The 14,743-nt window shown below is 39.0% G+C and overlaps 1 protein-coding gene across 3 annotated transcripts in view; it reads left to right on the top strand.

Annotated features, from left to right (window-relative positions):
* Positions 1-12,683, top strand: part of dipk1a (divergent protein kinase domain 1A) — a 39,058-nt gene extending 26,375 nt beyond the window's left edge. Inside the window, exons 3-7 of one of the 3 annotated variants that reach the window (XM_012960387.3) lie at positions 6,679-6,736; positions 7,659-7,793; positions 8,401-8,508; positions 9,445-9,621; positions 11,281-12,683. In XM_012960387.3, coding sequence (XP_012815841.1) covers positions 6,701-6,736; positions 7,659-7,793; positions 8,401-8,508; positions 9,445-9,621; positions 11,281-12,093 — 1,269 coding nt within the window. In that variant the 5' untranslated portion in view covers positions 6,679-6,700 and the 3' untranslated portion in view covers positions 12,094-12,683. 3 annotated transcript variants of the gene reach the window in all.
* The last annotated feature ends 2,060 nt before the right edge of the window (positions 12,684-14,743 follow it).

Here is a 14,743-nt window from a genome sequence, read left to right on the forward strand (position 1 = left end):
GAGCTCAGGAGAAAAAAATAGAAGCAGACAGCTAGAGCTGAGTTTCTATGGGAACCAGCAATGCCATCTCTTCACTGGCTGCTAGACTGGGGGGGGTGTTTAGCAATCTGAGCTTAGAACAACTGAGCATGCCCACAAGCCAACAGCCAAAGCAAATTCCTGAGGGAGGGGGCCGAGTAGGTTAGAGGAGGAGAAGGAAATCTAAGTGATAAAGGGGACACTGCAGCCTTACTATTACCCTCTGGACAACCAGAGTGGCAGGTATTGAAAGATTTCAAAGAGGCTGTTCACTGATTACATTTTTGTGTGTGGGGTTTACATGTCCTTTAAGGGCCTAGTGGAGGTCTTTAATGATGTAATGATTAATTCCCAGACGTGCTTTACCAGCTCTTTATGCTTTTCCACACAAAGTTGAAAATTTTGCTCGACCTGACCTTCATGACTCACAAAGCAGGATGGCATCATCAGCCTCTAATCAGGATAGGCTTTAAGTCCTTTTTTTTTAGTTTTTCACAATGAAAATGATCCAGGCATAGTAGATGGTCTACAGATTAATCTCCCTTTTGTGGTTTAGTTCTGGTGTAAGCTATTTATTGCCTTGAGCAAGTCACTAAATATCCTGACTTTAGTCTGTTATTGTTATATTTAGGGCAATTACTCGGTTAATCCACTTTTGCACTGTACCATCTGGACACTATGTCACCTTGGGGTGTAGTTTTAACATATTATTTGGTCGATTTTGTCAGGTTGCTAAAAATTTCATCTGGTACTGCTAATAGTTCTTTTTTGCCACCACCATGGAGGCCAGATCACACAGTATTATCAACCCTCTGTGCTAGTTTGTGCCCACCTTTAGTATGGTTCAGTGGACCATTTTAAACTGCATCTTGCTGCACCACTGACATCAACGGCCAAAGCTGTGTATATTCAGTAAAAGAGGGCAAAAATCAAACTCTTTAGGTTTCTGGTATAAATAAATCTAAAGCAACTGGACTTGTTAGGTAATCATTGAAGACGTTTCACTACTTATCCGAGCAGCTTCTTCAGTTTAACTCTTTAGGTGTTTGGTGCCATTAAGAAATATGTGCCTCCAGTGTTGATCACATGAAAAAAGAATGGTTGTGCAAAGAATATTCAGGATACTCATTGGTGGATCTTAATTATAAGCAGAATTTGTCTCTAAATTATTTACCTTTTTTCCCCTCACGTCCCTTGGCAGCACTTACTTAGAGACAGATGTTCAATTGTGGATAGGAAAAACACCACGTCCAATAAACTTGACCCCCCCCCCTTAACCCATAAAACACTCCCTCTCCTAAGATGCATCAGTGTTTTTTCCTACCGGCGGGAAGACACCGGTCTATTTCCTGGGCGCCCCCAGATGTTGCGTGAGACCAGGGCACCATTCAAATGTGGGGGCTAAGGGCAGCCTTACCCTCACGTTGAAGGACAATGTCCTTTCTGTAGCAGGGCACCAATTTGATGATTGTGCCCCCTGCAATTGTTGAGGAGTCTCCAGTCCTCAAATGGGCTGTGCGCGCACGTCGTCTGGAGTGCATTGTGGAAAGCAGCGTGTGTGCTTTTAACTCGCACAAGATGATGTTGGGTTGCTGCTCCAGGGTGCACTGTACGCTGCGTCCTCTCGCTTGCGCTACTCTGCTAGGCAGAGTACAGAGAGTTTTATTTTGTATCTTCTCAGTTTTGGCTGCATAGTTAGGTCTGACATGCGGGTTGTGTCTCTTTCTTGTGAGTTTATAGCAGTAATCCCCAACTAGTGGCTTGTGAGCAACATATTGCTCACCAACCCCTTGGATGATGCTCTCCGTGCCCCCAAACCAGGTAGTTATTTTTGAATTCCTGACTTGGGGGCAAGTTTTAGTTGAATAAACACAAGATTTACTACCAAATAAAGCCTCCTGTAAGCTGACAGTGTGCATAGAGGCTGCCTGTTAGCCCTTATTTGGCACCTCCATGAACTTTTATGATGCTTGTGTTGCTCTCCAAGTCTTTTTACATTTGACTGTGGCTCACAAGTAAGAAAGGTTTGGGACCCCTGGTTTACAGCTATGGCTGACACTGCTGCTGATAAAGTTGAAAAAAAGAAAAGAGGTTGTTAAGGAAACAAAAAAAGAGTTCTTCACTATTATGTTTAGGATGTGATACTAAATTCTCTCCTGGGGACTGTGAGAAGTTGTGTAATACCTGCAAAGCAAAATTAAAAAATCCTACTAATCCTGCAGCTGAAGCACATGAATTAGCCTCCTAGATGAAGGGAACTATGCTGCAGGCTTTTGAATCCTTTAAACAACCTACGCACATAAAAAGTCTTTACAAGATATTAGCCCGCTTTATAAAGATATTTCCTCGGATGCTTCTGCAGGGGAAGTATAGAGAGTATACAGAGTATAGACCTGACACTGACTTTGATGATGAAAATTGTTCAGAGCAGGAAGATTTTTTCCCTTGGATGATATTGATAATCTAATTGCAGCATTGAGAGGAACTATGGGGTTAGAAGACACATCTGAACCTCCCTAAAAAATCAAGTCAATCATTTGCAAACATAAATAGGCGTTAAGCCTCTATTCCTATTGATGAAGCAAAAATAAAGAAGCAGTGATCTGTCCTTGACAGGAAATGAATACTGCAAAAGTAATTTAATATGCTTTTTCCACAGCATGGGTCTTAAGGATCCTATGGAGAGGAAAGCTGAAGGGGCTTTGAGGAAAACTTATTTGGTGGCTGCAGCAGGATTTAAACCAGCGGTAGCGGCTGATAGATTGGTAGTCAGATCTCATAAGGTCTTGGTTTCTCAGCTGGAAAAAAGCTTTTAGAAAGGGAATCTGAATAAGAAGCTGTTGACTGGCCTGCCAATGCTTGCTCCTGCATCTGATTTGTTAACGGAAGCAGCTTTAGCTTCGATTGATGTCCTGGCTAAAACTACAGCTTTTGCTACTTCAGCTAGAAGGGTTTTATGGCTAAAACCCTGGGTGGCTGACATAGCCTCTTAAAATTGGTTACTTAATTTACCCTAGAGGGAAAAGCTTTTTGGGTAAGAACTGGAACTACTAGTAGAAAAGAAATCTGATAAGGTAAGAAGCCTGCCGCAGGAAAAGAGATCTGCAAAACGTACTTCCTTTCAGGGTTTTAGGGCTCCGGCACACGGAGAAGAAATTTCTTTAGTCTTCCCCCAACTAGCCTGACGTCATGCTGAGAAAGGCAGCAGATTAAAGCCTGGACAACCTCTCCCTCTCGCAGTTCTACCTCTAGATTGGGAATACAGTTTATCTCTTGATGTCTTGTTACTTCTCCAGTCTTGTCTGTACTTATAACAGGTCCTAAGGGCTCTGGCATACAGGGAGATTAGTCGCCCGCGACAAATCTCCCTGTTCGCGGGCGACTAATCTCCCTGAAATGCCATCCCACCGGCAAAAATGTAAATCGCCGGTGGGATGGCATATGCAGCGGCGCTATTTCACTGAAATCGTGCCGCCGCGTATGCCATCCCACCGGCGTACAGACAAGATTGGAGAAGTAACAAGACATCAAGAGAGAAGCTGTATTCCAAATCTAGAGGTAGAACTGCGAGAGGGAGAGATTGTCCAGGCTTTAATCAGCTGCCTTTCTCAGCATGACGTCAGGCTAATTGAAGGAAGACAAAAGAAATTTCTTCTAGAGTGGGAAAAAATCATGTCAGTTAGTTTTCAACTAATAGAAAAAAGGTTATTCTATAGAATTAGAGTCTTTTCCCCCCAGTATAGTATGTAGAAACTTTAAAAATTTCAGTAAGACAGGCTTTAGAAGATTGCAAGTACCGCACAACGAGATGTTCCTGGGTGTTTATTCACCATTTTTTCTAATACCAAAACTAAATGGAAAATTCAGAACAATCATAGACTAAAGATTTTTAAATCAATTCATCTTAAAGTAAAAAAAAGCTAAATGGAGTCCTTAAGATCCACAATTGCAGCACTTCGGAAGGAGGAAGTAATGGTTACCTTGGATCTGCAAAATGTATACCTACCTACAACCTTGTAATCAAAAATTTTTAAGGCTGGCTATAAGAAGGGGTACAGAGGTGGAACATTTCAAGGGATTTCACGTGCTTCAAGGGTTTTTTGCCAAGGTTATGGTTGTGGTTACCTAAGAACTTTAGGAGTTGCTATAATACAAATACCTAGATGACTGTCTAATAAAGGCAGAATCAACTTGGGTGCTTCATCATCACCTCTCCATTGTCTTAGAAGTATTTCAATCACTGGGATGGTTAATAAATTAGGAAAAATCTAAAATGTGCCCCTCAGTCAAAATCAATTTTCTAGGCATGTCTTGGGATACTGTAGAAGGGAGAATCTCTCTTGCACAAGGAAAGATTCTAAAAATCAAGGAAAAAGTACAACATTTTTAGCAGAGAAGAAGTTCTTCTATAAGACTGTGTCTAGAGATCCTAGGCCTGTTTTCTTCAGTAATAGAGGTAGTTGCCTGGGCGCGGGGCTCATATGAAGGACCTTCAGGACTTTGTAAATACAATCTGGAATCATCACAGATTCTCTCTAAATCACAAAGTTTTGGTGCTTTACAGGCTAAGAAAAACTCTGGATTGGTGGCTTTTAACAGCGAACCTTTGAAACGGCTCCCCTGTTTCTCCGGTTCCACCTCAAGTTATTACAACAGATGCAAGCAACAAAGGTTGGGGTTCTCATTTGGGAAATCAGGTAAAGAAAGGTCTTTGGGAACTCTTTCCCAAAGACCTTGCTTTACCTGATTTCCCAAATGAGAACTTGATTTTGATGGAAGATGGAATTTGATGGAAGATGGACCATTTCTCTAAATGGTCCATCTTCCATCAAATTCCCTGGAATTAGAAGCAGTATGGAGGGGTCTACTATCATTCAAGACTGCCATAAAAGGTTGCAGTGTTTTGACTCACACAGACACGGTTTCTGTAGCATATTATATAAACCATCAAGGAGGCTCCAGAAGCAAAGATCTCAGGTCAAGAACCAAGAAAATAATTACTTGGACAGAATTACATTTAGAAAGCCTCTCAGCACGTCATATTTCAGGTCTCAAATAGAAAAGCAGATTTTTTGAGCCACAGGTGTCTACTTCCAGAAGAATGGAGTCTAAATCAAAACATGTTTGACTAAATGGCTTCAAAGCACAGCAAAAAACTTCAAAGCTTTTTTCCCTGACAGCAGGTCAAGGGGAAGAAGCAGTAGATGCCTTGGTCCAGGGCTGGACATTTACTCATGCATACATTTTCCCCCCAATCCCCATGATAGGGAAGGTAATCAAGAGGATTTCGGTATGCACAACAGAAGTAATTCTGATTGCTCCAGCTTGGGCTAGGAGAAGTTGGTATATGGATCTACTGCACCTCTCCATCAGTCCTCCATGGCATCTTCCAGTGCAACACAATCTGCTATCCCAGGGGCCTATATTTCATCTGAATCCCGCTGCTCTGCAATTGGCAGCGTGGAGACTGGGATATCATGGATATAAGGGATATCATGATAGGCCAGTTTTTGAGATTTTACTTTGCAGCAGGAAGGATATTACCAATAAAATCTATCAGAGGATTTTGGTCATTTTCTGTAAATGGTGCTCAAAGAAGCTTATTCCAGAGACTATCCCTGTTCCTGTTATTTTGGATTTGTGAAAAACTTCGCTCTGAGAACTATGAAGGTACACATTGCAGCACTCTGTTTTCAGGAATCAACCCTTGGCTGAAGATCCATTAGTGAAAAGGTTTGTTAAAGCCATTCGGAATATTCAACCAAAAGTAATATCATTGTGTGCTAAATGGGATCTGGATGTAGTTTTTGAAGCTCTACAAAATTCACCATTTGAACCACTGGAGAAATCCTCTTTCTTTCATTTGTCTATTAAGACTAGTGTTTCTAGTAGCTATATGTAGGAGAATTACAGGCTTTATCATATAAGGAACCATATTTTCAGATCTTTCAGGATAGAGTCATTTTGAGAGCAGATCCAAGTTTCAGGCCCAAAGTGTCATCTGAATTTCATAATAACTTTGAAGTTATACCACCAGTGTTTTTTCCCGAGCCAAAAATAGAAGGTAAAAGAGGTTTCATTGCCAGGATTTCAAATAATCCCTTTATTTCATTTGTGGGTTCAAGAAAGGCAAGACTGCATCAAAGATGACAATTTCCAGGTAGATTAAATTGTCAGTTTCCATTTCATACACGTCGGAAGTTCCGTAAGAACTTAAAGCCCATTCAAACCGTGCAGTGTCAGCTTCGTGTGCTGAAAGTAGTGGCGTGTGTCTGGACCAAATTTGCGGTCAAGCTTTAAAACCTTTGCGGAACAGTTAGGATTAAATGTTAGTGCACCCGCAGAAGTGGCTTTTGCTAAGGCTGTCCTTAGTTCAGTAATAAAGTAAACCCCACCCCCAGGAGTACTTCTACTCAACTCTCTAAGTAAGTGCTGCCAAGGGACGTGAGGGAAAGAATGAATTTATACATAACGTAAATTCCTTTTCCCTCAGTCCCTAAGGCAGCACAATGTTCCCTCCCTAAGCATTAAAATATTTCGCAGCATAGTTTCTTTATTGCTTTGTTATTCACTGATGCATCTTGGGAGAGGGAGTATTTATGGGCTAAGAGGTGGGTGTGTCAAGTTTATTAGAGGTGGTGTTTTTTTTCCTACCCGCAGGTGAACATCTCTCTCTAAGTAAATGCTGCCTTTGGGACTGAGGGAAAAGGAATTTATGGTATGTACAAATATATGTATGTATGTATATATATGTTTGCACTTTCTACACTAATGGGGTATGTTAAAAAGATGGAATTTGTCTCTTAACTATAACAAAGGTGGTTTCTTAATGTTCCTGGTAAAGAGCTGCTCAATGAAAAAGTTCACACCTTTCTTCATTACAAAGTTGCTCTGCATGGGAGATAACTAAATGGAACAGGGCCATGCTAGTTGACCTTGTCTCCCATGTGACCCTGGCATTAGACATTTTTTACAACAGCAGATATGCCAAGTACTAATTCTCTGCAAAATTAATATGGAAAATGCTTTGGCTAGGGAATTGTACACCTCAACAGAATTAGACCTTCAATAATTAGCACTGGGCAGAAGAACAATATGGCTGAATACAGTGCTCTAAATGCACGCCATGGGGCCAATTTGCAGTAGCTGCTGGGTTACATTATTAATTGGATTTCTTCTCAGGATTCTGTTAGTGCATCTTGATATTAATAATGTATTACTCTACTGTTTTCTGTGTTTATTTATTCATTATTTCTGTGTTATAAAGATTGCTGTGAATGTTACACAGATTGCTCTATTGAGGCTGAGCTAAAGTGAAAATATACCACATTTGAAAGTGAGCTTAATTTCCCTGTGCTTCAGTAAAACATATGGGAAAGTTATTCTGAGTATGGTGTCTAGCATCACTACAGAAGGAAAACTGGATATTATCCATAGGATCAAATGGAACGCTCCCGCAGTGACCAAATTAATTCTAGGCTGAATGTTTGAACTTCACAAGCATATAGCATTTATCGGTGTTTCTGTTAGTAAAGGCCCTTGTAATTTAGCATAAAAAAGTCATGTGTGTTATCTTTTGTTTGATAGATAACTGATTTGTATAAGGTCCTTTTAAAACTTTTTTTTTTCAATTTTTGCAGGCTCGCTTGTCTTACGCACGGATTAAATATCTCTTCTTTTCATGGCTAGCTGTTTTTATTGGCAGCTGGGTTATTTATGTAAGGTACAACTCATACACAGAGCTCTGCAGGGGACAGGAATGTAAAACAACTATAGTAAGTGCAATGTATTTTTTTCATTTAGTTCATTTAAATATATGCCAATAATACAGACTCAAAATCAAAGTTGCATATTTATGGTTAAAAAGGATGCCTTTAATTGAGATTGAGCAGCAAGTAGCAGTAATTGAGTATTGTTAAACTTGTTACAGTGAGGATCAGTTTCTCAAGTTGGACTTATTTAATGCATTATTTCTTGCTCCCACATCCAGTGGGTCTCTGTTCTTACTGGACATGCACAAAATATCATTCTGTAAAAGGTTGATGTGGATAGGCAACAGCCCTTGTTTTAGATGGCAAGAAATACAACTGTAGTTTTCAGGATAAATTTAAGTTAGTGTAATATCCCTGTAGTTATCTTAAGCTATCATATCATTTCTCTTTGTGGGGAACTTTACAAACATTTATGTAAAATATGTAGACAGTTTTACAATTATTATTTTTTTGCCAAACTCCTCAGACTTCTATATACCTGTATAAGATTTGTATCTTACACAAAATATTTTTTTTTCAAACTGTGATTGCTAGAAAATAAATGGCTTGTGGCTTAATAATAGAGGGATCTGCTTTAACTTACCTTACCTAATGCTTTTTTTTCTTCAAGTGTGATAAATATAGGAAAGGGATTATCGATGGATCAGCGTGCGAAGGTCTCTGTACAAAGGAAACCATTTATTTTGGGAAATGCTTGTCGGCTAAACCCAACAATCAGGTAACCTTTAATGATGTCCCTCTAAAGTATAATGACATATAAAAAGGAGCAATGTTTGATCCAGTCTAAAAATCCACAGTGACCAGTCGGATCTGATGCCTGCTAGACTTGGTGCAGACTGTGATTTTTATGAACATTGACCCAAATTGGAATAACAATTGTTTGGCCTTTAGCAGCTTTAGTGGGATGATACCAGTTCTTATTCCCCTTATCTAAAGGGGAATACAACCCATGTAAATGGTACATGCAAACTACTTGTTTGTATGTAAAATAGGCAGTAGTTTGTTTACATGGTCATATTCATATATATATATATATATATATATATATATATATATATATATATATATATATATATATATATATATATATATATATACACACACACACATATACACACACATACACACATTATAGGGAGCAAGGAGTGCATTTGGGTCTCCTTAGGTTTGCAAGTAGGCCTAATAGTTCCTCTATAGCTGTATGAACATCCCCCCTCCCTGGGGTCTCCTACCTGGAAGCAAGCGGCTGGGGAGAGGGGGGATGTGACTGGGCAGAGTAATTCAATTGGGCGGGCAGAAGAACATGACTGGGAAGTGTGTGGGGGTTGAGGTGTGCGACGGCCCCCTCCGAAGATTTTTTTTTTTCTGCGGAGGGCCCAGCGCCCTATAGTTACACGACTGGTGGGTTTTATTAGGCTTATGGCTTAGCAGCCCTAACAGCCCCCATTGAAGGTTAATTTATTCTCTGGGTTTCTATAGCACCATCGTTCTTCTCTTAGTGGTACTAATCTGCTATTTTCTTCCTGGCCAGACTGATGGTTCCCCAAATTAGAGTTTTATATTTGAAAGCAGTAAATGGTTCTTAAAGGTTTTAACTCGCTCTGAATGCTTACGGTAATGTTTTAACTTTGGCATGAATGTTATTCCTTTTCAGATATACTTAGGAATCTGGGGGAACCTTGAAGGTGTGATAAAATGTCAGATGGGAAACACTCTACATCTGGACTTTGGAGCTGATCTGGAGCCGAGAAAGGAAATTGTATTGTTTGATAAACCAACAAGGGGCACCACAGTACAGAAATTCAAGGAAATGGTGCATAGTCTTGTTAAAGTGAGTCTGTTAGTTAATTTTTTTTATTATGGTATTAGGTTTAATTTAAAAACAACAATTTTTAAATTGTAAGCTCTTTTGGGCAGAGCCCTCTTGTATCAGTTCTTGGTTGTTTTTGTATGTAATCTTTTTATGTTCACTGTATACACCCATTTATTGTACAGAGCTGCAGAATGTGTTGGCACTTTATAAATACAGGTTATTAATCATTTTTGTTTAAATGACGGAAATGCTTTTATGTAACAGAAGCAATTTGCTTCAGCAGTACTGAGTGCCAGAATAAATATCGATGGCGTCTTTCTTTAGAACTGTTTAGAAATCTAGCTGACAGAAATATTAACAGTCAGTATACGTTTGTCAGGTTATATATGATCCTGACTGTTGCTTTGTTAGCAATTATTCCTGCTTCTCTGTGTCACTCCATAGGGAACCTTTACTTATAAGCAAAGCTTAAAATGCTTTCCGTCAATAATTCTATGGCCTATGCCTTAGCCATGATTAAATGTGCATTAATGGTACCCTTTCTTAAAAGTGCATAATATGCACAATTTCTGATATATACCACTCTTACATGTCAATATGTCAGTGTGCATTATGTATTTATTGATTTATTTGTATTGTCAATCTGTATGGGTAATGCTACCCCTCAGTATGCACATGTGAAAGAATTAAACATTAGGGGGAGGATGACATTGTGAAAGCTTGCTCCCTGAGTAAGTAGAAAAAAGTGGCCAGTTGGTTCTATTCTGTTAATAAAGGCTCACAATCAAGTTTAAAGGGCCAGTAAGCCAAGGAAATGTGCTTTTATACATACTTTTTACTCAGTTTCACTGCGGTTTCCAAAATAGTAGTTTAAATTTGTATTCTCTAATAAGTTCTACTGAACAGATTAGGGGGATGCATTGTAACAGTACCCCAAGTCCTTTAATTAATTAATTGCTTCCCAGGGTAATTGAAAGCTAAGTACTCACTTGCTTCTTGCCTCCTAATGATAATAGCCTTGGTTGCATTTAAAGGAACAGTAACACAAAAAAATGAAAGTTTATAAAAGTAACTAAAATATAATGTGCTGCTGCCCTGCACTGGTAAAAGTTGTGTGTTTACTTCAGAAAGTCTACTATAATTTATATAAATAAGCTGCTATGTAGCCATGGGGGCAGCCATTCAAAGGAGAAAAGGCACAAGCACATAGCAGATAACAGATAAGTTCTGTAGAATACAATAGTGTTTTATCTGTTATCTGCTATGTAACCTGTGCCTTTTTTCCAGCTTGAATGGCTGTCCCCACTGCTACACAGCAGCTTATTATATAAATTATAGTAGTGTTAAGATGGCCACACACGTGGCGATCTGACGATCTTTTGTGCGAAACACCGTCAGATCCGCCACACGCCGTTCAGAGGTTTCGGACGATATTATCGGTGCGTGTATGGCCAGCTTTACTGTAGCAAACACACCAGTTTTACCAGTGCAGGGCAACAGTACATTATATTTTTATTACTTTAAAGCTCTTTCATTTTTTGGTGTTACTGTTCCTTTAAGGGAAAGTTGATTAATTAAGGAAATCTGATTCTCTTTCATAGATATTTTTGTTTAATGATATGTCTGAAAATCTATATTGCATCAGTTTGTTAATTCTTATTTTTTTTTTTCTTTTAGACTAAATTAGGTGATCAAGGCAATCTTCAAGACCTGGTAAACCTTATCCTTAAAGCCGCTGATAGTAATAAAGATGGACATGTTTCCCTACCTGAAGCCAAATCTGCATGGGCTCTACTGCAGCTTAATGAATTTTTATTAATGGTGATTCTGCAAGATAAGGAACACACCCCAAAGCTTTTGGGGTACTGTGGAGATTTGTACATAACAGAAAGAGTGCCATACACATCCCTCTATGGAATAAGCCTTCCATGGATCATTGAAGTATTTATTCCCTCAGGCCTTAGAAAACGAATGGACCAGTGGTTCACCCCATCCTGGCCCAGAAAAGCTAAAATAGTTATAGGTCTCCTAGAGTTTGTAGAAGATATATTTCATGGTCTTTATGGGAATTTTCTCATGTGTGATGTAAGTGCCAAGAACTTTGGTTACAACGATAAATATGACTTGAAAATGGTGGACATGAGAAGGATAATACCTGAAATGAGTCTGAAGGAATACTTTAAAGATAAATCCTGTGAGTCCGACTTAGACTGTGTTTATGGTGCCGACTGTGGTACAACATGTGACCAGAATAAAAGGAGGTGCACTGCAGATGTCACCCAACCAAACCTAACGAAAGTGTGCTTGTTGGTGAAGGACTATCTGCTCAGTGGAACCCCTTCTGAAATCCAAGAGGAGCTGGAAAAGCAGATCTACTCCTGCATCGCCCTGAAGGCTGCAGCCAAGCACATGGAAATGGAACATGCGTTAATATTAAACAATTTGAAAGCTCTTTTATGGAAGAAAATATCTCATACTAATGATTCCTAATTAACATCAGACTCATCCCACATGCAGTGAGCTTGGACTAATGCACTTAGCTTTTGTTTTGTATGTATTTCTTTTTTTAAATTCTATTTTGTTTGACAAACCTTTTTCATACCATTTCAGCATTCATCAAAACAAGAGGCTAAAATGTATTATGAGATTTTATCAAGTGTCACTTTGTAAAGTGAACAAGTGTCAATTTTTGTGATTTGCACTGTGTTACTGTCTCTCATGTATTCTTGTTCATCTGCAGCAGTCTCGTGTGCACTTGAGCTGCACGAATGGTTGACGGAACAAAACATTGCCACTTTTTCTACTCATCACATTTGCTGATTTTACAATGCTGTGAAATTTCCTCGTAACCTTTCATTGGTCTTTCTGAAGACATTTTTGCTAATTACTTTTAAGAATACTGGCCAAAAGACCACTCACTGGGTGGCTGAATGGAAGCTGCTGTTATAGTTACTTTAAGAACACTTACAAGATAAAGTTTACCAATACTTTAGCATGGATGAATTTGCACACATGTTCAAAACAAAAGAGATGCTAACATGAACATTAAACTTGTAGCTCATCAGCTGATCATTTGTGTAGATGCTTATTAGACTTGTTTTATTTTCTGTGTGGTTTGAATGTAATAAGTATTATGGTAGTTTGGGGTGTGCCTTATATACAGACCACTGACCTGCACAGGTTTGCATCTTTGGGTTAGTCTTGTCACGTGACTAGCCAGTTGAGGGAATAGACACAGATAAGGGAAATTCGAGTAAAAAGCAATACAGGTATTGGACCCATTATCCAGAATTCTTGGGACCTGGGGGGGGGGGGGGGGGGGGGGGGGGGGTTTCCCTGTCTTTTCATAATTTGCATTTCCATACTTTTTCAAAAAAATAATTAAAACATTAAATAACCCAATAGGATTCATTATATCTTAGTTGGGATCAAGTACAAGCTACTGTTTTAACTAAAAAGAAAAAGGAAATCAAAGTCTGAATTATGTCATTAAAATGGAGACTATGGGATAACAGGTTTCCGAATAATGGATCCCATACGTGTGCATAATTGTGAGGGAAGTACGGTGAGGCAGTAGCTAGCATTTCTTCTATTCTAGCCCTGTCTGCAAGGAGTATGTTCTCCCCGTGCGGAAACCCTGCACGAGTTTCCTCTGGAGACTCAGATTTTTTCTCCCACACCATAAAAACATTCAGGAGGTTAATTGGTTCTGATAAAATTGCCGTTACTGTGTGTAATTGTGGACTGTAAGTTCCACTGTGATGGGAACTGATGTGAATGATGTATAATCTGTTATAATGCTACAGAATGGCACTGTATATATAGTAATAAAACTGGAAAAGTCATTTAATCTCTGCTGTTAACTGGCAACCATTGCCCTCATTTAAATGATTGGCAGGATTTTAGAGTTGTTTCCTGAGTGGGTTTTTGTTGTTAAAAGTTTCCATAGCCTTATGCGAATAGATTAAAGCCATAGTTGTAGTCTACTAAATTATTTCAACTCATTAATTTCTACTGTTTCTAAGTTTAGAAGCTGTACATCCTTTACAGTGAAACATGGCTTCCCAGGGCAGGCGTAAGAAGGTAGATTTGTTTGATGGGAAAGATACCTTGGCATGCACCAATCTGCTGCTGATGGAGAACCCCTTGAAAAGGACATTATTGGAGTTTTTTTTAACACTGGAATTTACTGAAGGATGCATATCCATCACTTTCTGCCTTTCATGAAAAATTTTTTGAAAGGCCTCACTTTGTGGTTGAAATTGTTAGCCATTTAATATTGTGTACTGTTAATGACAGAGTTGCAGCACCCAATATGAATGAATAAATCAACCAATCAATCAGTAAGGCAACACGGAATTCCATTAATCCACAGGTTTTAGTCAACCAAATGTTTTTTTTGTAAAAAGCAAAGCTACCTTGAACTAACATGCAGGGCTTTGTGTTAATACTGAGCAAACATATTTTACTGTGCTTTATAGAGATTAGAATAAGAAATGGAGACCACATGGTGCGGTTTTAGGATGTCACCATGTGTCCAGGGGATCAGGCACCACGGTAATATACCCAAGGATTTGTGCAGCTGTGCATTTTATATGCAGTAGTTGGGCTTCAAAGAGATTACACATCATTCACATCAGTCCCTGTCCCAGTGGAGCTATATAAGTTGACAGGGTTCTGTTGAACATACTCTGTGCCTGGTGCATAGAGGTGCAAGAGACAAAGGTAAAGAAAGTAAAGGTTAAACTGCCAAAAAGTTAATAAAAGGACAGAGCTGCTGGCAAAGCCCTTGTGATGTACTTTATTTCATGCTTTTCTATTAATGGAGAGGAACCAGCCTCAAGAAAGAATGGAATGAGGAATTAACTATCAGACTTACCAACCAATGCTAATAGCCTTTATTAAACATTACAAATTTTATTCAGGTATAAATGCAAAGTTAATTCTGTTTTGTTTTTATAAAGTTTTCCTTAAAGGAATTTGGACATTTTATGCCTGATCAGCACAGACCCTTCAAACACATTACACATAGCACCATTTTTTTTTTCCTGTAGGGGAGCTGAGACATTTTAATGAAAATTTGGGACTCTGGTTCACAGATTCATAAGTCGCCTTAGTTAAAAGGGGGCAGCACTGTGCT

The sequence above is a fragment of the Xenopus tropicalis genome, chromosome 4, assembly GCF_000004195.4.
Source record: "Xenopus tropicalis strain Nigerian chromosome 4, UCB_Xtro_10.0, whole genome shotgun sequence".
Lineage (NCBI taxonomy): Eukaryota > Metazoa > Chordata > Amphibia > Anura > Pipidae > Xenopus > Xenopus tropicalis.